This window comes from Molossus molossus, unplaced genomic scaffold (genome assembly GCF_014108415.1).
Source record: "Molossus molossus isolate mMolMol1 unplaced genomic scaffold, mMolMol1.p scaffold_m16_p_6, whole genome shotgun sequence".
Taxonomy (NCBI): Eukaryota; Metazoa; Chordata; class Mammalia; order Chiroptera; family Molossidae; genus Molossus; species Molossus molossus.
Genome location: NW_023425399.1, coordinates 70317235 through 70338798, shown reverse-complemented (window position 1 = coordinate 70338798; position 21564 = coordinate 70317235). Strand labels below are relative to the sequence as shown.

General features: G+C 40.0%; 1 protein-coding gene and 1 pseudogene across 3 annotated transcripts in view; both read left to right on the top strand.

Moving 5' to 3' along the window:
* SMCHD1 (structural maintenance of chromosomes flexible hinge domain containing 1) overlaps window positions 1-21564 on the top strand; it is a 171955-nt gene that overhangs the window by 13591 nt on the left and 136800 nt on the right. For 2 of the 3 annotated variants that reach the window (XR_004957081.1, XM_036245063.1), the window contains exons 2-5: window positions 3324-3399; window positions 4026-4220; window positions 12234-12316; window positions 13243-13373. Coding sequence is in view for 2 of the 3 variants with exons in the window: in XM_036245063.1 (XP_036100956.1) it covers window positions 3324-3399; window positions 4026-4220; window positions 12234-12316; window positions 13243-13373 (485 nt within the window). In the remaining variant the exon portion in view is untranslated. The remainder of the gene's footprint in view (window positions 1-3323; window positions 3400-4025; window positions 4221-12233; window positions 12317-13242; window positions 13374-21564) is intronic. The other variant, XM_036245064.1, reaches the window with a different exon arrangement.
* On the top strand, window positions 6881-8573 carry LOC118618665 (annotated as a pseudogene).

The following is a 21564-nucleotide window of genomic DNA, read 5'->3' as shown; positions in this document are numbered from 1 at the left end:
GAACCTTGGTTTCTGAGTTGCCTGAAAAACTCCCTCAGGTGCTCAGTGTAAGAGGATTTCCTGAGGGGGGGGGGCAACTGCTGGTTTTTAATGGGCCTCAATTAGCATTTTAATGGCCACCAGGTAGGGTTGAATCTCCTAAGGAGGGGCTGCCGCCTCTCCCCAGGGCCCTGGGAAGGAGTAAGATGACCACAGTCCTGCGTGGCTGCACTCAGCAAAAGCTCTGAGCATCCTCCAAAACCCGAGTGTCCCCACACAGTTCTAGTACAGTCTGCCCTCCCTCTGCCGGAGCCCAAGGTGAGTGGCTGCTGCTAAGTTACCCTCTGCCTAGACTCTTGCGTCATGGAGCCGCCTGGGACTTTTAACCTGATGGTGCTGCTCCCAGCTAAGGGCGGCCGAGTCTGCAGCACCAGCCAAGGGTGTAGTGCCTAGCCGAGTTCGCCGCGGTAACTGCCGTGGCGGCAGCAGCTTCCCGCCGAGTCCCCTGGTCTCAGCCAAGTCTGTGCAGCACCAGCCGAGGACTTAACATGCAGCCGAGGCCGCAGCAGCTTCCCGCCGAGCCCCCTGGTCTCAGCTGAGTTCGCTGGTCCCAGCCCAGGCCGCGGACCGTGGGCTCCTGGCCCCCTCTCGCGTCCTTGCAAGCCTACCAGGATTGAGTCAGTGTCCTGGTTATGTGGTCCTCCAGGCTGCCTTTCAGTTGCTCCTTCCTGACGATTTGCCTTTATTTTCGTTGTAAATCCAGTTTGGTCCTGGGAGATGGTCTGTGTAGCTCCATTCACTCCACCGCCATTTTAGAGTCTTCTCTATGTTTCTTATTCTCCTAAAATGTAGAATAGTTCTTCCCTAGCCTCTCTTTAGTTTTTTTCTAACATTAACCTATTGAAGAAATCAGATAGGGTTTTTCTTTATATTTCACATTCTGGGTTTGTTGGTGCCCTTTTATGAAGTTATTTAGCTTGTTCCGTCTTCATATATGCTATAAACTAGAGGTTTTATTTTTATAGCCTGTAATTAAGATTTAGGTTCAACTTTGGGGAGGGGAAGCAAAGAATTCTTGAGAGGTGGTTCTGGTACATCATATTACATTACATCAGGAGGCATATAATGTGTGGCTATTTCACCCACTCTTAACATTGTTAAAATTGAATTAGTGGGATTTAGATGGTTTCAGCTGAATCCCTCTATAATAAAGTTTGGATTTGATGGCTCATCCATCGATGGTGATGCTTTGATTGCCATTCCTCCTGTATTTTTTAAAATCTTCACCTGAGGATATGTATATTGATTTTTCAGTGAAAGAAAGAGGGAGAGTGGAAGAGAAAGACATTGATGTGAGAAAGAGACATCAATCAGTTGCCTTCTGTACACACCCTGATCAGGGATTGAACTGGCAACCTTTTGGTATATGGGATGAGGCTCCAACCATCTGAGCCACCCAGCCAGGGATCCTCCTCTATTTATTAGCTGAAGAGTTCTTTTTTTTTTTTTTAAATCCTCACCTGAGGATATTTTTCCATTTATCTTCAGATAGAGTGGTAGGAGGCCAATGAGAAAGTAATATCAATGTGAGAGAGACATACCGATTGGATGCCTCCCACATGACCTTGACCAGGGCTGGAGACCAAACCACAACCGCGGTATGTGCCCATGACTGGAATCGAACCCGTGACTCTTTGGTCCCTGGGCTAGTACTCTAACCACTGAGCAAGGTCGACCAGGGCTGAGCTGACATTCTTTAAAGAATGACTGCCTCATCAACTAGAGCTATTTAGTTATAAATACAGTTGGTTTAAGAAAGCAGGATAGCCCTGGCCAGTTTGGCTCAGCGGTTAGAGCGTCGGCCTGCGGTCCGGAGAGACCCGGGTTCGGTTCCCGCTAAGGGCACGTACCTCGGTTGCAGTTTGTCCCCGGCCCTGGTTGGTCGTGCGGGTGGCAGCCACTCGATGTGTCCCTTTCACGTTGATGTTTTTCTCTCTCTCTCTCTCTTCCTCTCTCTCCCTCCCACTCTATCTGTACAAAAAATGGAAAAATATCCTCGGGTGAGGATAAAAAAAAAAGAAAGCAGGAAAAATTGTTTATTCCTTTCCTTTAATGTGTCAGTATTCAGAATAAGAAGTTGGTGCCTTAGTTTCATTCGTGGCTAAGGGTTTTTAAACACTTGAGTATCATTTGTCTAGATATTTTTTAAGAAGCCTTCTATGGTAAAGTTGGTCTAGATTAAATTAGTCCATCATTACCTGAAGCAGAAGTCAGCCTCTTCTCTGTTTGTACCTTGTTGTATTTAATTTTATAAAGAGCCTGTGTCTTTTAATTTTAAAAGCAAGTGGTAAGTAAAAAAAATTTTTTAAGCCTCACTTGAGGATATTTTTCCATTTATCTTCAGATAGAGTGGGAGGGAGGGAGAGAGAAAGAAACATCGATGTGAGAGGGACAAATCGAGTGGTTGCCTCCCGCACGTCCCCTATCAGTGCTGGGGACCAAATCGCAACCTAGGTTTGTGCCCCTGACTGGAATCGAACCTGCAACTCATTGGTCCACGGGGCTGATGCTCCAACTGCTGAGCCAAACTATCCAGGGCAAGATTAGTAAAATTTTAATGAAAACATTAACTAATTTTTTAATTCTCATTTTTTGGTTTTTCGTGAAATTTTAGTTTTTTATGCGTTCATTGGTATTTATTTGTATTTTTCTCTTTTTGATTACTCACATCTTTTTGCTCTTTCTCTTTGTTGACCTTCATCTGGATTTATGAAAGTTTTTTTTCTCCTAAGGATGCTGTCTCCTCTTGGAACCCTCCCCCACCCCAATTTATAATTTGCCTTAATATTTTAAGGTTACTCTTTTGGAAAGTGCTATAATAGATATAATGAGTTTTTAATACAGGTAACCTGCATAACATAGCTAGTTTTACCTCAGTGTTATGAAATGTTAATGTTTTCTTCTAGTATTTTTGTTTTTACACATTTAAATATTAAGTATGTGAACATGTGTTATGTTAATAACTTTATTTATATATTGACTTGAAACAGTGTCTTTTGTCTGGGAGGAGCCTGCTGATGTTAAAACCTTTCCAAAATATCCAACCATTCACTTGTGGCCCTAGGTGGCATATAATAGCAGGAAAAAACAACCTTGTTAAGCAATAACTTATGGATCAATTTATGCTTAATTATGAAAAAGCAAAATTTTAATATGTTAGGACACAAATAAATGTAGTAATTGTTACAAGATAATACTATACTGCGGTATTTTTGTATTATTTAAATTGGTGCACTTATTTCCTTTGTGTAATAATTTATTTTATTTCTATTATTTTTGGGTAGACACTTGGCATTTCACCTGAAGAAAAATTTGTTATTACAACTACAAGTAGGAAAGAAATTACTTGTGATAATTTTGGTAAGCAATGTTAAGTTTATACTTTTATATTGAACATGTTCTAGTACATCGTAAAGCAATAACTATTTAATTATATAGATAAGCATCCTAAAACTACTAATGATTTTGGTTACTTTGTTGGGATGGAGGAGGAAACTGTCTAATATGTTTACAATATGTACAGAGGTCATATTTTTTCAAACAATGTTATAGGGAAATAGTTGATATCATTATGGCTACCAAGATGAGACCTTGCCCAACTCCTAGCCACTGGCATGGGCCCTCTAAGAGGCTAATTCTAATCAACTTGGATTCTTCCTTATCTCTTTTTACCCAGTTGGATTCTAAGACCTGCCTGTTTTTCATGCCTAATTTCCTTTTGAATTTAACCATTCTTCTCCTTTCATATTGATACCACTCTAATGTGGTGCCTCATCTGATTTTCTGTCATAATTTAACTTACTAAGAATTGAGAGTTTCAGATGCATGGAAGTATTTGGGCCTATTCAATTGATACTCTTAACAAAACACAACTGAATTTATAGATCAAGCCATTGTTTGGGGGTTTGCCTTTACCATCTTTAAAGATATTTCATAGCTACAATTTGCATATTTAAAATTATGAATTCATGTGTTTCTGATTCTAGCTTTGCACTTAAGATATTACCTTTTGATTGCAGAGGAAACTGTTAAAGATGGAGTTACTCTGTATCTGCTACAGTCAGTTGGTCAGTTACTACTAACAGCTACAAAAGAACGAATTGAATTCCTACCTCACTATGACACACTGGTTAAAAGTGGCATGTATGAATATTATGCAAGTGAAGGACAAAATCCTTTGCGTAAGTATTCCATTTATACTAATTTTGTTAAACTGATACTCCCCTTTGTCTCTTGATCACCTGTCCCATTCCTTTATTTATTTGTTTATTTATTTATTTATTTATTTATTTATTTATTTATTTTTAATCCTTACTCAAGGACATTTTTGCATTTATCCTCAGATAGAGCTGGAGGGAGAGAGGGGGAGAGAGAGAGAGAGACACATCGATGTGAGAGAGACACATCGACTGGCTGCCACCTACATGACCCCAACCAAGGTGGGGACAAACTGCATTTGAGGTACATGCCCCTGGGAACCGAACCCAGGACTCTCTGGTCCGCAGGCCGACACTCTAACCGCTGAGCCAAACCGGCCAGGACCCATTCCTTTACTTTGAAAAAAATTCTCTCATTTTACTTTTTTAGAAGACTGCGACAAGTCATTGTGAGCTTCCTTACTTTAACCTCTTCATCACAATATAATTTTTTCTACCTAAGTCATCTTGCTTCAGAGTAAAGATACCTCTCCTTTAAAACTAACCTAGTATTAGAATTCATTCTTTCAACTCATAAGAAATCTTGTATCTGTACATTCTTCTACCCATGTATACTCTTCTCTGATTAATTCTTTCTCACATATAGACCTCTCCCAACTGAGAAAATAATTGTTTTACCTTGAAGATTTGTGATTTGTGTTCTTGTCTCCATTTCTTTATTATTTTCTTTCATCTTTACCACTCACCAGTTTTTATTCTACCTTCGAATAGCTTGCTAGTGCTATTTACAAATCAGTTGATTTAGAGCAGGGGTGGGGAACCTTTTTTCTGCCAAGGACCATTTGGATATTTCTAACATATTATTTTCTTTTATCTTTACCACTTGCCAGTTTTTATCCTACCTGTGGATTGTTTGATAGTGCTCTTTACAAATCAGTTGATTTAGAACAGGGGTCGGGAACCTTTTTTCTGCCAAGGGCCATTTTGATATTTCTACCATCATTCTCGGGGTATACAAAATTATCAACTTAAAAATTAGCCTACTATATTTGGTCAAATATTTAATTAACTCACTCCTAATGTGATGGCTGGAACTGCTTCTCTTTGGTGAGGTGTGTGGTGTTAGCTGGTATTATTTCGTGGGCCTTAATACGGCCCTCGGGCTGGACGTTTCCCACCCGATCTAGAGAATCTTTTCTGTTTGGACCCTGTTAAAGTGCTTAATACTACTTCGATGTTCATTATAAACTTTCTTATAAAATATATTTTTATTATATAAGCATTACAGTTTGTAGGATATTAGAAAACATAGATAAACAAAAAGAACATAAAGAATATCTATATCTCTGCCACCCAGATATAACCACCACTAACATTTTGGTGTTTTTTTCTATTTTAGTGGTTTTATATGATGCATACCACTTTAACTTACATTTTTGTTTAAAATAAAATGAACATCTTGGTCCTGGCCAGTTTGGCTCAGCTGTTAGAGCATCGGCCTGCAGACCAAAGAGTCATGGGTTCGATTCTGGCCAAGGGCATGTACCTCGGCTGCAGTTTGTCCCCCGCCCTGGTCGGGGTAATGTGGGAGGCCACCAGTCTGTGTATCTCTCTCACATCAATGTTTCTCTCCTCCCCCGCCCCCCATCTGATGGTATTTGAAAAAATACCCTCGGGTGAGGATTGAAAAAAAAAAAAAAGAGCATCTTTAATATATGTCAATATATATTTGTTTTTAGTGGTTAAACACTATTTAGATATCAGTATATTGAACATGTTCTATTATTAGACATTTAGGTTATTTCAGTTTTTTTGTTGTTGTTACAAATGACTGCATCTTCTTGTGGCTACATCTTTGTGCACATCCTTACCTTAAGTACTAGTAATACTATTACTGTTACCAGCTGCAATGCCAGGCACTGTAGTGCTTTATGAGCATTTTCTCCTTTAATCCTTAATCCTCTGTGGAAGCTAATGTTAGGTAATAACCCTATTTTGCAAAAGAACTGAGGATAAGGGGTTTTATGTAACGCGCCAAAGGCCACCGTACTAAGTGTTGGAGCTAGGATTTGAACCCTAGCAGAATGACTTCAGTGCTTGAACTTATAACCAGTATATTTATCTTTGACATTGTTCTTTTCATACAAAACCACTCTTATTTCTCCAGTCTTAAAAACATCATAATCTTTCACCAGCTACTGCCCAGATTTTTGCTCCTGTTTACAGCAAAACTTCTCAAAAGAGTTGACTTCTTCACTGTTAGCAGTACCTCTTCCCATTCTCTCGTATTCACTCTCGTGTATTACTCCTTTAGGGTTACCAGTGACTAACTTCAGTGATCAATTTTCAGTTCTCTTTTTACTCAAGGCATTATTTGACATAGTTTGTCACATCTTTCTCCTTGGTATAATTTTCACTTGGCTTTTGAGAGACCACACTCTTTTCTTTCCACCACTCGCTGCCTTCTCTCTTCCCTTTCCCTGTCTTTTTTAAATTTTTAATTATTGATATAGGCCAATGTTCCGGAGGCTCCACTAAGGACAGGGTCTCTCCCCGCCCCGCCCCCACCCCCACAGCTCCCCTCCCCTCCCCCACGCCCGCCCGTGGCGGCAGTCCAACATGGCGGCGCCGAGCCTGCCGTGGGGTAGAGACCTGGGAAAATAAGTTTCTGGCCGAGTGTAGTGGGGATTGCAGCCGCAGAGCAGGGATTCTGGAAAGCATCGCGCGCCTGAGCCTCCAACATGGCGGACCTAAAGCAGCAGGCAAGCCGAGTGTGGCCGGAGGAGCGTGGCGAACAGGAGCATGGGCCGTACAGCCCGCACCGCACGTTTGACATACAGAGACGTGCGCGTGTTGACGTCATTGATGACGAGCATGGTCTCGTCTGAAATGGACGTGATTTATTGGCATTGGAGCACCAGAGCTGCTGTGATTAGAGTAACTTCTGCCAGGAGCTGCTGCTGCCCATCATTACTCGACATTACCTACTTCACCCTCAAGAGGAGGCGGGCTGTGTGCCCGACCTTGTAGACAAGTATCTGGAGTAGACATCAATTTTCTCTGTGATCCCCAGAGCCCTCAGTGACCCAGAACCAAGGCCTCCTCAACCCCCTAAAACAGTGCCTCCCCACTATTCTGTTTTGTGTCGCCCCACTTTGGGCCCTCAGATGTGTAGCAAAAGGCCAGCCGGAGGGAGAGCCACACTTGGGAGTCAGTGAAAACGCTGGAAGTCAGGGACACTGGATCCTAAGGAAAAGCAGACATGTGACATCAGACTGCGGATTCGGGCTGAATACTGCCAGCACGAGACTGCTCTGCAGGGCAGTATCTTCTCTAACAAGCAGGACCCACTTGAGCGCCAGTTTGAGTGCTTTAACCAGGCCAACACCATCCTCAAGTCCCTGGACCTGGGCTCCATCATCTGTGACATGAAGTTCTCTGAGCTCACCTATCTCAACGCATTCTGGTACAATTATATCGATGGCTGTTACTAAAGATGTCTTCACAGACTCCCGCAAGCAGGCTGTGGGCCGTGAAGCCATCAAGCTGCTGGTGAATGTGGATGAGGAGGACTATGAGCTGGGCCAGCAGAAACTCCTGAGGAACTTGATGCTGCAGGCCTTGCCCGGACCTTCCCCCTAATGGAACTGGTCCCATACTCACCTCTGGAGCATATATACTGCTCTTGGGTTTGTTCTCTTCCCTTCCAACCAATCAAACCCCTGCGTTTTGTTTTTGTTTTTGTTAAAGAAAAACAAGTGTTTCCCACCCCTCCCTGTGCCCATGTGCCTGGGCTTTCCGTTTCCCTTTTCACTCACTCCCAGTGTGTCTGCAGCCACCTTATCATTGAGCCTGTGAGGCATGCATAGGGAGAAGCAAAGTCTGTAGGACAGTCTTCGTAAGGGACTGAAGCGAACACTGCATCTGGGTGCATTGAGTGACTGTCAGTACTTCCGACTTTATGAGGGCTCTTAACATTTTGTCTGAAAAACCGAAGGGCTGTGAGTAAGGGAGCTGTGTTGTGTGGAAGGTGAGACTCTGAAGTGTATTTTGGAAATTAATCACCACCCTCTCCCAAATTATAGAATTTTTTAAAAAGAAGCTGTGGACCTTTCCACTCTCTCCTGGCCTCTGGTGCTGCTCCTCTGCCTGGTTTCTCCCATTCCATGGCTGAAACCTCTGCTTGGTGTGGCTCCTCCTTTCCCCCTTGTCCAGCTATCTTCAAGGGAAAATAGGTGAGAGGACTAGATCAGTCCAGTCAGACCTCCCAGCTGTGGTATATGTGTGCAGAGGTTGAAACACTCCCCCTGAAAGGGGGAGGGGGGAGTGTGACACTTTCCTTCCATGTAGAAATGAAAATAAATAAGGTACCCTACAGCCCCCCAAAATTATTGATATATAATTGACATATCTGTCCATCTTCTTAATGTTGATGTGCCTCAGGGCTTAGTCCTTGGTCTCTTATCTCCTTTTATTTTTTCACTTGGTGATCCCATCCCATCTCGTGGTTCCAAATACTGTATTATTTTTATGTCAGCAACTCTCAAATGAAGGTTGTAAGAAATGGTCATTTTTAGTTAAATATTGAAAATAATGACACTTATCTCCTGATTTTCAAATTTTACGTATTCAGCAACTGTCCATGTGGCATCTCCACTAGTATATCTAAGATGGGAATCCTCATCTGCTCACTGAATTCTGTATTGCACAGTTTTCCCATTCAAATTGATCATTTGCTCTATCCTTTCAGTTACTAAAGCCAAAAATCAAATTGATTCTTCTTTGTCTCATATATTTCATTCAGTCTGTTAGAAAGTCCTGTTGGCACTGTCTTCTGTATTTAGAAATTACCATTTCTCACCACTTCTATAGCCAACACTAGGTCTGAGGCACCATCATATGTCCTAGATTTTTCACTGGCCTCTTAATTTATCTATCTCTTTTCGTGCCTGTCCACATAAAGGTTGAGAAGTCAGACTATGTTATTCCTCTACTGAAAACACTTATGGTTACCATTTTATTAAGAGCAAAGGCCATACTCTTGACAATTACATACAGGCCTTAGCAGCTCTGCTTTCTCTCTCTCTCTGACTTTGTTTTCACAACTCTTCTTGCTTGTTCACTCCACTCTGGTGTCAGCTTTATCCTTAGCTTAGGGCTCTTTGCTTGGAATTCTCTTTCACAGATAGCCCCTGTCTCATTCCCTCACCTCATTTAAGTCTTGTTTACCTGTTAACTTCCTGACGAAACTTACATTGATCACCTTATTTTGAAATTGCAATGGTGTGTCTTTTATGCCTTTACTGTTTTTTATCTCTCTTCTCTGCTCTTTCTTTCTTTCTTTTTTTTGTTCAGATAGAGTGGGGAGGAAGAGAGAGAGAAACATCTATGTGAAAGGGACATGTCGAGCGGTTGCCACCCACATGACCCATCCAGGGCCAAGGACAAACTGCAACCGAGGTTCGTACCCTTAGCAGGAACCGAACCCGGGTCTCTCTGGACCGCAGGCTGACACTGTAACCGCTGAGCCAAGCCGGCCAGGGCTCTGCTCTTTCTTTTTTCCATAGCATATACCACCTTCTAAGATGCTAAAGAATTTACTTATTTCTTATTATTACATTTGATTTCGCACCTTTCTCCACTAGAATGTTAACTCCACGAAAAACAGGATTTTTGTCTGTTGTGTTCAGTTCATAGAACAGTGCCTGGCAAATAGTGGGAGCTTAAATATTTGCCTGTTGACTCAATCTTTAATTCTTTCTCTGGGATCAATTTCTAAATGTACAGTCATAGAGTCAATAGATATATTTATTTCTGTGACTTTTGATAGAGATTAATTACCATTCAGGTTGGTTTTAACCATTTTTCATTCTTGCTATCATTATATGAATACGCAAAGAACTTCACTATTGAAACTCTTGCTTTGATTTTTGTGACTTTATATTATATTCTTGGGTCTTTCCCTACTTCTGTTTACTTTGCCTTTGGTGTTACTTCTGGTTTTTCTTGATTATATGGTTGATATCTCTTCAGGTCATGCTGATCTTCTCTTTTTGTACTTTTCTCTTAGTGAACTGATCTAAGCCTTGACTATTCTGTGTCAGAGAAGCAAAAATATCTCTGGCTATCTTTATTCTCCCAATTAAGCACGATATCTGTTCCAGCTCCCTTTACTCATTGAGCTTGATATAGTGGTAGGGCATTGCCTCTAACTGAATTTTTCTTTCCTCTCCTCTAAAGTTTCCCTTTATGGGAAAAAGGACCAATTGTACAGTCTTCTGGAGCAAACACCCAAAACTGTCTTGGATTTTTTTCCCCCTTCTTGTATTTATAATTAGTACTAAATTTCACTCATTTCTTTCTTCCAAATTTCTCTTAGCTCTTTTTTTCTTCCCATTTCCTACAATGTACGTTCTTCATTTTTTAGAGTTATTACCCTTAACCAGATCCTTATACATACCTTATTTCTGTTTACTTTATAAACATAGCCATTCCATAAATGTTCAAAGTGTAGAAGGGCTTGCTAGAGTGCCACCCTGGATTAATTAATTACAGCTTTAGTTGGGTTAAGCTTCAATGGAAGTGAAATACATAAATTTGGTATGTTCTTTTTAATTAAAGGGAATAAAAGTGAGAAATAAGCCCTGGCCAGTTTTGCTCAGCAGTTAGAGCTTTGGCCTGTGGTCCAGAGAGACCTGGGTTCGGTTCCCGCTAAGGGCGCATGCCTTGATTGCAGTTTGTCCCCGGCCCTGGTTGGTCGTGCGGGTGGCAGCCACTCGATGTGTCCCTTTCATGTCGATGGTTCTCTCTCTCTCTCTCTCTCTCTCTCTCTCCCTCCCCCTCCTCCCTTCCCACTCTATCTGAACAAAAAATGGAAAAATGTCCTCGGGGATAAAAAAAAGTGAGAAATAATTTGAGTAGTGACCTTGAAGAAAGACTACTTGGAACAATGCAAAGCTAGTGATACATTGAACGTCCAGTTCATTGTGTAGTAGTAAATCAATAGCAGTTCTCTGTCAGTTACCTAGACATGTTCTACCTTTTGACAAGTTGCTGTTAGTCATAAGATTTCTATAACTAAATTAGCTCTTGCCTTGGCCGTTTTGGCTCAGCGGTTAGAGCATTAGCCGACGGACTGGAGAGTCCCAAGTTCGGTTCCCACTAAGGGCACATACCTCAGTTGCAGTTTGTCCCTGGCCCTGTTTGGGGTCATATGGGTGGCAACCACTCGATGTGTCTCTCTCACATCGATGTTTCTCTCTCTTCCTCCCTCTCTCCCTTCTCTATCTGAAGATAAATGCAAAAAAAAAAAAAAAAAAAAAATGTCCTCGGGTGAGGATAAATTAGCTCTTAATACTCATGTTTATATTTGCTTTATATTTGCCTCCATATTTCTATATGGGCTTGCTTTTGACTTCTGCATGATATAATTATATACCATAGAGTACTATTCAATTTTTATGGTTAAGGTGTTCTGTCTCTTATGTCTGTATGTCTGTCTTTAGGTTATAAACTCTTTGAGGCCAGGAATCATGGCTGACTAACTCATGCCATATAATGCCATACAAGTACTAGTTGATGACTGCTTTTTTATGCTGGTGGTGATTGGTGATAATGCCTTTAATTAAGTTTTACATCATTAGGATCAGGATAATGCTTTAATTTTAGTTATTTGGAAAATAAAACTGATTACCTAGGGTACTTCAGAGTTCCTCCTACTTTGAACTTTTTTTTTTTAATAATCCTTACCTGAGGATATTTTTCTATTTATCTTCAGATAGATTGGGGGGTAGGGGGGAGAAACATCGATGTGAGAGAGACATTGACTGGTTGCCTCCCACATGACCCTGACCAGGGCTAGGGACTGAACCGCAACCATAGTACATGCCCTTCACTGGAATCAAAGCCGTAACTCATTGGTCTGCAGGCCAATGCCCTAACCACTGAGCAAAACCAACCAGGGCCTTCTACTTTGAACTTTATAGAAGTATTTGGGAGGGAAAATTTAAGCAATAATGTTGTCTCATTCTTTTCCAGCATTTGCTCTTGCAGAATTAATTGACAATTCATTGTCTGCTACTTCTCGTAACACTGGGATTAGAAGAATACAGATCAAACTGGTGAGAAAATAATACTGTTAAGCAGTTTAACTTTTTCTTTTATAAAAGTAGTACAAGTTAATTGGAGAAAAATTAGAAAATAAAGATAAATTAAAAATAGAAATAGTTATCTGATATCTCTTCACCCATTGTTAAAATATTTTTACGTGCTCTCTTTTCTGTGCATATATGTGTGATCATAGTGTATATTTTGTTTATTTGTGATCTTTCCCTTAACAGTAAGTACATTATGAACATTCATATCATGAATATTCTGCCTATACAGTATACCATTGCTGCAGGTTGGTTTACTAGCTATGATATAAATTATACTATAATATGAAATATAATGTAATGTCAACTTACTGTTATTGAACACTTAGGGTTTTTTTCCTATATTTTAGCCATTGTAAGCAATGCTGACACGATAAACATTCTTATAGGTCTTTGTACACATCTCTGATTAATTCATTGAGGTAAATTCTGAGAAATGAAATTTCTAGATTAAAGGACATGAAGAATTCTAAGACTTTTTAAAAAAATTTTTCTTTATGTACATTTTTTTATTTTTATTGATTTTAGAGAATGAGAAAGGGAGAGAGAGAGAGAGAGAGACAGAGAAAAACATCAAAGAGAGAGAGCATTGATTGGTCACCTCCTGCATGCACTCCACTGGGGATTTGGCCCACAACCTGGGCATGTGCCCTGACCATGAATTGAACTGACGACCTCCTGGTGCATGGGTCCAGCTCAACCACTGAGCCACACCAGCGAGACTAAGACTTTTGAATCATACAGCTGAAGTGTCTTTTAGAAAGTTGTATTAATTTACACTTCTACCAGAAGTGTATCAGTGAGCCTATTTAATCACTTTTTTATATTTAACTTTTCATGTTTTTAATATTGATTTGACTTTTCCTGTCTTTTGATTTTATTTTATTTTATAGCACTTTGATGAAACACAAGGAAAACCTGCTGTTGCAGTGATAGATAATGGAAGAGGAATGACCTCTAAACAGCTTAACAACTGGGCCGTGTATAGGTTGTCCAAATTTACAAGGCAAGGTGATTTTGAAAGGTTAGAAAACCTTACTCACTTTTTTATGGGCATCTGGGTATTTTAATATAGATAAGAACTCCTATATCTCTTGTTATACATGATGCACTAGAGGTTTTGATGTTATCATTATATTTATTTAGATTTTCATACTATAGAATTTTTATGATCAATACTTAATTTAGAAATAGTCAAAACTACATAAATTATATTGTGCCCATTCACTGAACAATTGTTTTTGCATTTGCTGAAGTATGTAGGTGTTATGTTGATATGTTGAGTACTGTACTTTGAGGCATTTCCCTCTTTTCTTACTAAGTTTTATGAAAGCTATGTAGCCTCTAGAGGAGTAGAATGGTTTCAGAATAGGCTTTAGAAATCACTAATACTACTTTAAAAATGCCTAAATGTCTAATGTATATAGTTCTGTTGAGCTCACTATTACTCAACTTTCGGGGCTCTGCGTTACAAAACATTCACAGCTGTTAGGGAATAGAATCTGGGAGTTTTGTTATCGAATGTGTTTGTAAAAAATAGCCTGAATGAAAATGTCATAGAAGAAACAAAATATACTAGAAACTGTCAGGGATGTAAACATTCAGGTCCTTGGGATATTAACTCAATTCTAGTAAGTAATGATCTACAAATCTTTTGATATTTTAAGCTGTGTTGTATACTTTAGGAAACATACTTGGGGAAAGTCTGTTGGCATTCTTATTAAATAGTATTTGTTCATGTCTTGTTTTATTTTTTCCTGTGTCAAGGAAAGTCACCCAAATTTAAGGATTAATCTCTGTAATGTGTCAAAAATTAATGTAGTTGCCCTGGCTGGTTTTGCTCAGTGGTTAGAGCGTCGGCCCATGGACCAGAGAGACCTGGGTTCAGTTCCTGCTAAAGGCATGTACCTCAGTTACAGTTTATTCCTGGCCCTGGTTCAGGTCGTGTGGGTGGCAGCTACTCGACGTGTCTCCCTCACATAGATGTTTTTCTCTCTCTTCCCCCCTCTCTCTCTCCCCCCCCCCCCCACTCTATCTGAAGATAAATGCAAAAATGTCCTTGGGTGAGGATTAAAAAAAATATTAATGTAGTTACCAACATTTGCCTTCTCATTTCTGAAATTTTAGCACCCTAACAATCTTCATCAAATTTGTAAAGACTTACATTGTCATGGTGAGAGGCAGTATAGCAAAGAACAAGGGTTCTGCAATTGTTTGGCCTGGTTTGAATTCCAGCTTTTCTAGTTGTATGATGTTGATTAAGGTACTTTACTTCTCTTGGTCTCAGTATACATACCTGTAAAATGGGGATAATACCCCATAAGGTTTTATGAAGACCAAGTGACTACCTGGCATATGGTAAGCAATCAATAAATATAAGCTGTCATTTTAGTTATTACTTATTCTTAGCCTCGGACTTTTCTACAACCATTCTTTTTCACTGTTTTCATGATATATACCACTTTAAGGATTTATAAAATAGCCATAGAGAAGGATACAATAGAAATATTTGGTAGAATGATAGGAGAACAGATGGTAGATGGGATAAAAGGTCAGAAAAATGTTAGTTAACTCAAATGGAAGAGTAGAAAGTAGTAGAGTCTACAGTTTATTTATTTATTTTTATTTTATGAATTTTTATTTATTTTTTTGTTACAGATATTTTACCTTTTTACCCCATTGGCACCCACCACCCCACCCCACCTCTGCCCCGTCCCCGGCTTAGTTGTCCATGTCCATTGGTCATGCATACATGCAGATAAGTTCTGTGGTTTACCTCTTCCCACCCCCACAGCACCCCCATGCTCTCTTCTGAGGGATGTCAGTCTGTGCCCTACTTCCATATGTCTGTGTCTACTGTATTCCTCAGACTGTTATGTTCATTATATTCCGTATATAAGTGAGATCATGTGGTATTTGTCTTTTTCTGCTTGGCTTCTTTCACTTAGGATAATACTTTCCAGGTCCCTCCATGTCGTCTCAAAGGATAAGAGATCTTTCTTTCGTACCGCTGCATAGTACTCCATTGTGTATATGTACCACAGCTTTTTGATCGATTCGTCTACTGGTGGACACTTGGGCTGTTTCCAGATCTTAGCTATTGTAAATAGTGCTGCTATGAACATGGGGGTACATATATTCTTCCTGATTGGTGTTTCAGGCTTCTTAGGGTATATTCCCAGCAGTGGGATCACTGGGTCAAATGGAAGTTTAATTTTTAATTTTTTGAGGTAGCACCATATTGTTTTCCATAGCGGCTGTACCAGTCTGCATTCCCACCAGCAGTGTATTTGAGTCCCCTTTTCTCCACACCCTCGCCAACACTTGTTGTTTGATGATTTGTTGATGGCGGCCATTCTGACAGGTGTGAGGTGATACCTCATTGTTGTTTTAATTTGCATCTCTCTGATGATTAGTGATGTTGAGCATTTCTTCATATGTCTTTTGGCCATTTGTATGTCCTGTTTGGAGAGGTATCTGTTCAGCTAATCTGCCCATTTTTTAATTGGGTTCTTTGTCTTCCTTTTGTGGACTTGTATGAGCACTCTATATATATTGGAAATTAACCCCTTATCTGATACATCATTGGCAATGATGTTCTCCCATACAGTGGGTTGCCTTTCCATTTTGATGATTGTTTCTTTTGCTGTGCAGAAGCTTTTTAGTTTGATGTAGTCCCATGTGTTCATTTTCTCCTTTATTTCTGTTGCCTTAGGTGATGTATCAGTGAAAATTCTGCTCCGTATGATGTCCGAAATTTTGTTGCCTACATTTTCTTCTAGAGTTTTTATGGATTCACGGGTCACATTTAAGTCTTTTATCCATTTCGAGTTTATTTTTGTGAATGGTGTAAGTTGATGGTCTAGTTTTATTTTTTTTGCATGTAGCTGTCCAATTTTCCCAATACCATTTATTAAAGAGGCTGTCTTTACTCCACTGTATGCCCTTGCCACCTTTGTCAACTATTAATTGAGCGTATTGCCTTGGGTCCATTTCTGGGTTTTCTGTTCTGTTCCACTGGTCTATATGCCTGTTCTTGTGCCAATACCAGGCTGTTTTGGTTACAGTCGCTTTGTAGTATAACCTGATATCTGGTATTGTGATCCCACCTACTTTGTTCTTCTTTTTCAAGATTGCCGTGGCTATTTGGGGTCTTTTTTGGTTCTATATGAACTTTTGAAGTATTTGTTCTAGTTCTATGAAATATGTCGTTGGTATTTTGATGGGGATTACATTGAATCTATAGATTGCTTTGGGTAGTATGGACATTTTAATGATGTTAATTCTTCCAATCCATGAACAGGGTATGTGCTTCCACTTTTTTATATCTTCCTCTATTTCTTTTTTCAATGACCTGTAGTTTTCTACAAATAGGTCCTTTACTTCTTTGGTTAAGTTTATTCCTAGGTATCGTAATTTTTTTGGCGCGATGGTAAATGGGATTGTTTTTTCAGTTTCTCTTTCTGTGAGTTCATCATTGATGTACAAGAATGCCGTCGATTTCTTGACATTAATTTTGTATCCTGCTACTTTGCCAAATTCATTTATTAAGTCTAATAGATTTTTGATGGAGTCTTTAGGGTTTTCTATGTACAATATCATGTCATCTGCAAATAATGACAGTTTCACTTCCTCCTTTCCAATTTGGATCCCTTTTATTTTTTCTTCATGTCTGATTGCTGTGGCTAAGACTTCCAGTACAATGTTAAATAAGAGTGGCGAAAGTGGACATCCCTGTCTTGTTCCTGTTCTTAATTGAAATGTTTTTAGTTTCTGTCCATTGAGTATGATGTTGGCTGTAGGTCTTTCATATATGGCCTTTATTATGTCGAGATATGATCCCTCTATTCCTACATTGCTGAGCGTTTTTATGAGAAATGGATGCTGGATTTTGTCAAATGCTTTTTCAGCATCTATTAATATGATCATGTGGTTTTTATTCTTCATTTTGTTTATGTGGTGTATCACATTTATTGATTTGTGAATATTGTACCAGCCTTGCATCCCTGGAATGAATCCCACTTGGTCATGGTGAATATTTTTTTTGATGTATTTCTGGATCCGATTTGCTAATATTTTGTTCAGGATTTTGGCGTCTATGTTCATCAGGGATATTGTCCTGTAGTTTTCTTTCTTCGTAGTGTCTTTTTCTGGTTTTGGAATTAGAATTATGCTGGCATCATAGAACGTGTTTGGAAGTCTTCCTTCTTCTTGAATTTTTTGAAATAGTTTGAGGAGAATGGATGTTAGTTCTTTTTTGAATGTTCGGTAAAACTCCCCCGTGAAGCCATCTGGGCCTGGGCTTTTGTTTGCTGGGAGAGTCTTGATTACCTCTTCAATTTCCTTAGTTGTTATTGGTCTGTTCAAGTTTTCTATCTCTTCCGGGAATAGTTTTGGGAGACTGTGTATTTCTAGAAATTTGTCCATTTTGCTTAGATTGTCGAATTTGTTGCCATATAGTTGTTCGTGTTGTTAACGATCTTTTGTATTTCCGTGGTGTTGGTTGTTACTTCTCCTCTTTCATTTCTGATTTTGTGTATTTGGGTTCTCTCTCTTTGTTTCTTGGTGAGTCTAGCTAAGGGTCCATCAATCTTGTTTATCTTTTCGAAAAACCAGCTCTTTGTTTCATTGATCCTTTGAATTGTTTTTTTGGTCTCTATGTCATTTATTTCTGCTCTGATCTTTACTATTTCCTTCCTTCTACTTGCTCTGGGGTTTTCTTTTTGTTTGCTTTCTAATTCTTTAAGTTGTGAGGTTAGACAGTCAATTAGAGATTTTTCTTGTTTTTTGAGGTAGGCCTGTAGTGCTATGAACTTCCCTCTCAGAACTGCTTTCGCTGCATCCCATAGATTTTGTGTTGTTGTGTGTTCATTTTCATTGGTTTCCAGGAAGTTTTTAATTTCTTCCTTGATCTCCTCGGTGACCCATTCATTGTTTAATACCATGCTATTTAGCCTCCATGTGTTGAAATGTCTTTGCATGTTCTTGTTGCAATTGATTTCTAGTTTCATGCCATTGTGATGTGAGAAGATGCTTGATATGATTTCAATCTTCTTGAACTTGTAGAGATTTAGTTTGTGTCCTATCATGTGGTCTATCTTTGAGAATGTCCCATGTGCACTTGAGAAGAATGTGTATTCTGTAGTTTTGGGGTGTAATTCTCTGTAGATATCTATGAAATCCATTTGGTCTAGTGATTCATTTAGAGTTTCTGTTTCCTTGCTAATTTTTTGCCTAGAGGATCTATCCAGTGCTGTCAATGGGGTGTTGAAGTCCCCTGCTATGATTGTATTGTTGTCGATTTCTCCTTGGAAGTCCTCCAGAAGATTTTTAATATATTTTGGTGCTCCTATATTGGGTGCATATATGTTTATCAAGGTTATATCTTCCTGTTGGATAGATCCTTTCAATATTATATAGTGGCCTTCTTTGTCTCTAGTTATGGCCTTCATTTTGAAGTCTATTTTATCAGATATGAGAATTGCTACCCCAGCTTTTTTTTGCTTTCCATTTGCTTGGAAAATTTTTTTCCATCCCTTCACTTTCAACCCATGTGAGTCTTTTGTTGAGAGGTGGGTCTCTTGTAAACAACATATAGATGAGTCATGCTTTCTTATCCAATCAGCTACTCTGTGTCTTTTTATGGGAGCATTCAATCCATTTACGTTTAAGGTGATTATTGATATGTACTTATTTATTGCCATTTTTGTTTAGTGTGGTTCTATTTTTCTTCCCATTTCTCCTGCTAATTACAGCAGTCCTTTTAACATTTCTTGCAGTGCTGGCTTGGTGCTAATGTATTGCCTTAGCCTTTTTTTGTCTGGGAAGCTCTTTATTTGATCTTCTATTTTGAATGATAGCCTTGCTGGGTAGAGTAGTCTTGGATTCAGATTCTTGTTTTTCATGACTTTGATTACTTCATGCCATTCCCTTCTGGCCTGTAGTGTTTCTTGTGAGAAGTCAGCTGAGAGCCTTATGGGGTTTCCTTTGTAGGTAACCTGTTTCTTGTCTCTTGCTGCTTTTAGGATTCTCTCTTTGTCTTTAATTTGTGGCATTTTAATTACTATGTGTCTTGGTGTGGGCCTGTTTGGGTTCTTCTTACTTGGGACTCTCTGTGCTTCTTGAACTTGAATGCCTTCTTCCTTCACCAAATTAGGAAAGTTTTCTCTCACTATTTTTTTTAATATATTCTCTATCCCTTGCTCATTTTCTTCTTCTTCGGGGACTCCTATGATGCGAATATTATTACGTTTCCAGTTGTCCCATAGTTCTCTTAAGCTATCTACCTGTTTTTTAATAGTTTTTTCCTTTTGTTTTTCTGATTGGTTGATTTTTTCTACCCTGTCTTCTAATTCACTGATCCGGTCCTCAGCTTCCCCTACTCTGCTTTTTAGACCTTCCAATGTGTTTTTCTGATATGTCATTTTTTATCTCTTCTTGTTGGTTTTTAATTTCCAATTGGCTTATTTTCAGTGTCTCTATGTCCTTACTCATGCTGTTCAGCTTCCTCAAGATCATGGCTCTGAATTCTAGCTCTGTTAACATGCCTAATTGCTCCACATTGATCTCATCTTAGGTGGAGGTCTCTTGCTCTCTCATTTGGCTTCTGTTTCTGTGTTTCACCATTTTGGCTATCACTGTGGGCTTTGGAGCCTCTCAAGTTCTCCCTGTGGGTGTTGGTGTTCTGCTGTTTGTGGCTCCCTCTCCTGGGTTTAGAATAGCGAGGGAGGACCCAGGTTGAACACCACTGTCAAGTCTTACTTTCCTGGATAAAATTGCCAGCCCAGGAAAGGTATTGTTATCCTCTAGCTTTTTGCCTGGAGGCTAGCAGTTTAGGTTACTTGATGAGTTCTGGGTTGTCAGTTGATTGAAAAACTCCCTCTGGTGCTCAGCCAAGGGGCTTTCACGAGGGTGGGGCAGATGATGGTTGTTAGTGAGACTCAAGTAGCCCACAGGGTGGGGTTGGATCTCCAAGGGAGGGGCTGCTGCCTCTCCTCAGAGCCCTGGGAAGGAGCAATGTGGCCACCGTCCCGAGTGGCTGCACTCAGCCAAAGCTCTGAGCGCCCTCCAAACCCGAGTGTCCCGACTCAGTTCCAGTCCAGTCTGCCCTCCCTCTGCCGGAGCCCAAGGTGAGTGGCTGTGGCTGTTTTAGCCTCTGTCCCGGCTCTGCGCTGTGGAGCCGCCTGGGAGTGTGACCCGAGGGCGCTGCTCCCAGCTAAGGCCGCTGCCGAGCTGCCCACCGTGGGCTCCCAGCCCCCGTCTCGCGCCTTCGCAAGCCTACCGGGATGGAGTCAGTGTCCCTGGTTATATGGTCCTCGCAAGCTGCTTTTCTGTTGGTTTTTCCCGTCGATTTGTCTGTGTTATAGTTGTAATTCCAGTTTGGTTCTGGGAGACAGTCTGTGTAGCTCCGTTCACTCCGTCTCCATTTTTCGGTCTAAATTTTTTTTTTAAGGAGTAAGTACTGTTTCTTCAAAAGAAATGTCAAGTAGAGGAACAATGTACAGTGTCTCAGCTTTCCTAGTAAAAAGAAACATTGGAAAGCTGGAGCCTTCGCTGGAGCCTTCTTTCCCACCCACAAGTCCTTCAACCTCCCTCAAAGGCAGTTAGCTGTGAAGGACTTGATTAAAATTACTCTACAGTTTATTTTTTTATTGATTTTTCAGAGAGAGAGAGAGACATCTATTTGTTCCACTTGTTTATGCATTCATTGGTTGATTCTTGTATGTGCCCTAACCAGGGATCGAACCCACAACCTTGTCACATCAGGTCAACACTCTTAACCAACTGAGCTACTCTTCCAGGGCAGTTCTACAGTTTATTAAAGTTAGATCTTGCCCTGGCTGGTTTGGCTTAGCGGTAGAGCATTGGCCCACGGACCAATGAGTCCCGTGTTTGAGTTCAGCCAAGGGCATGTACCCAGGTTGCAGTTCGCCCACGGCTCTGGTTGGGGTCGTGCAGGAGGCAACCAGTCAATGGGTTCCTCTCACGTTGATATTTCTCTCTCTCTGCCTGAAAATAAAAATGGAAAAATATCCTCGGGTGAGGATAAAAAATGAAATTAAATTTAAAAAAGTAATAAATAAAGTTAGGTCTTAACTGGATTAATGCGACATTGATCAATTTTTCTCTAGATTTTAATATACCACCAACTATTATACTTAATCCAAATGTTAGGGAAATTTTAATTTTTTATAGAAATCTACCTATTGCTGGTT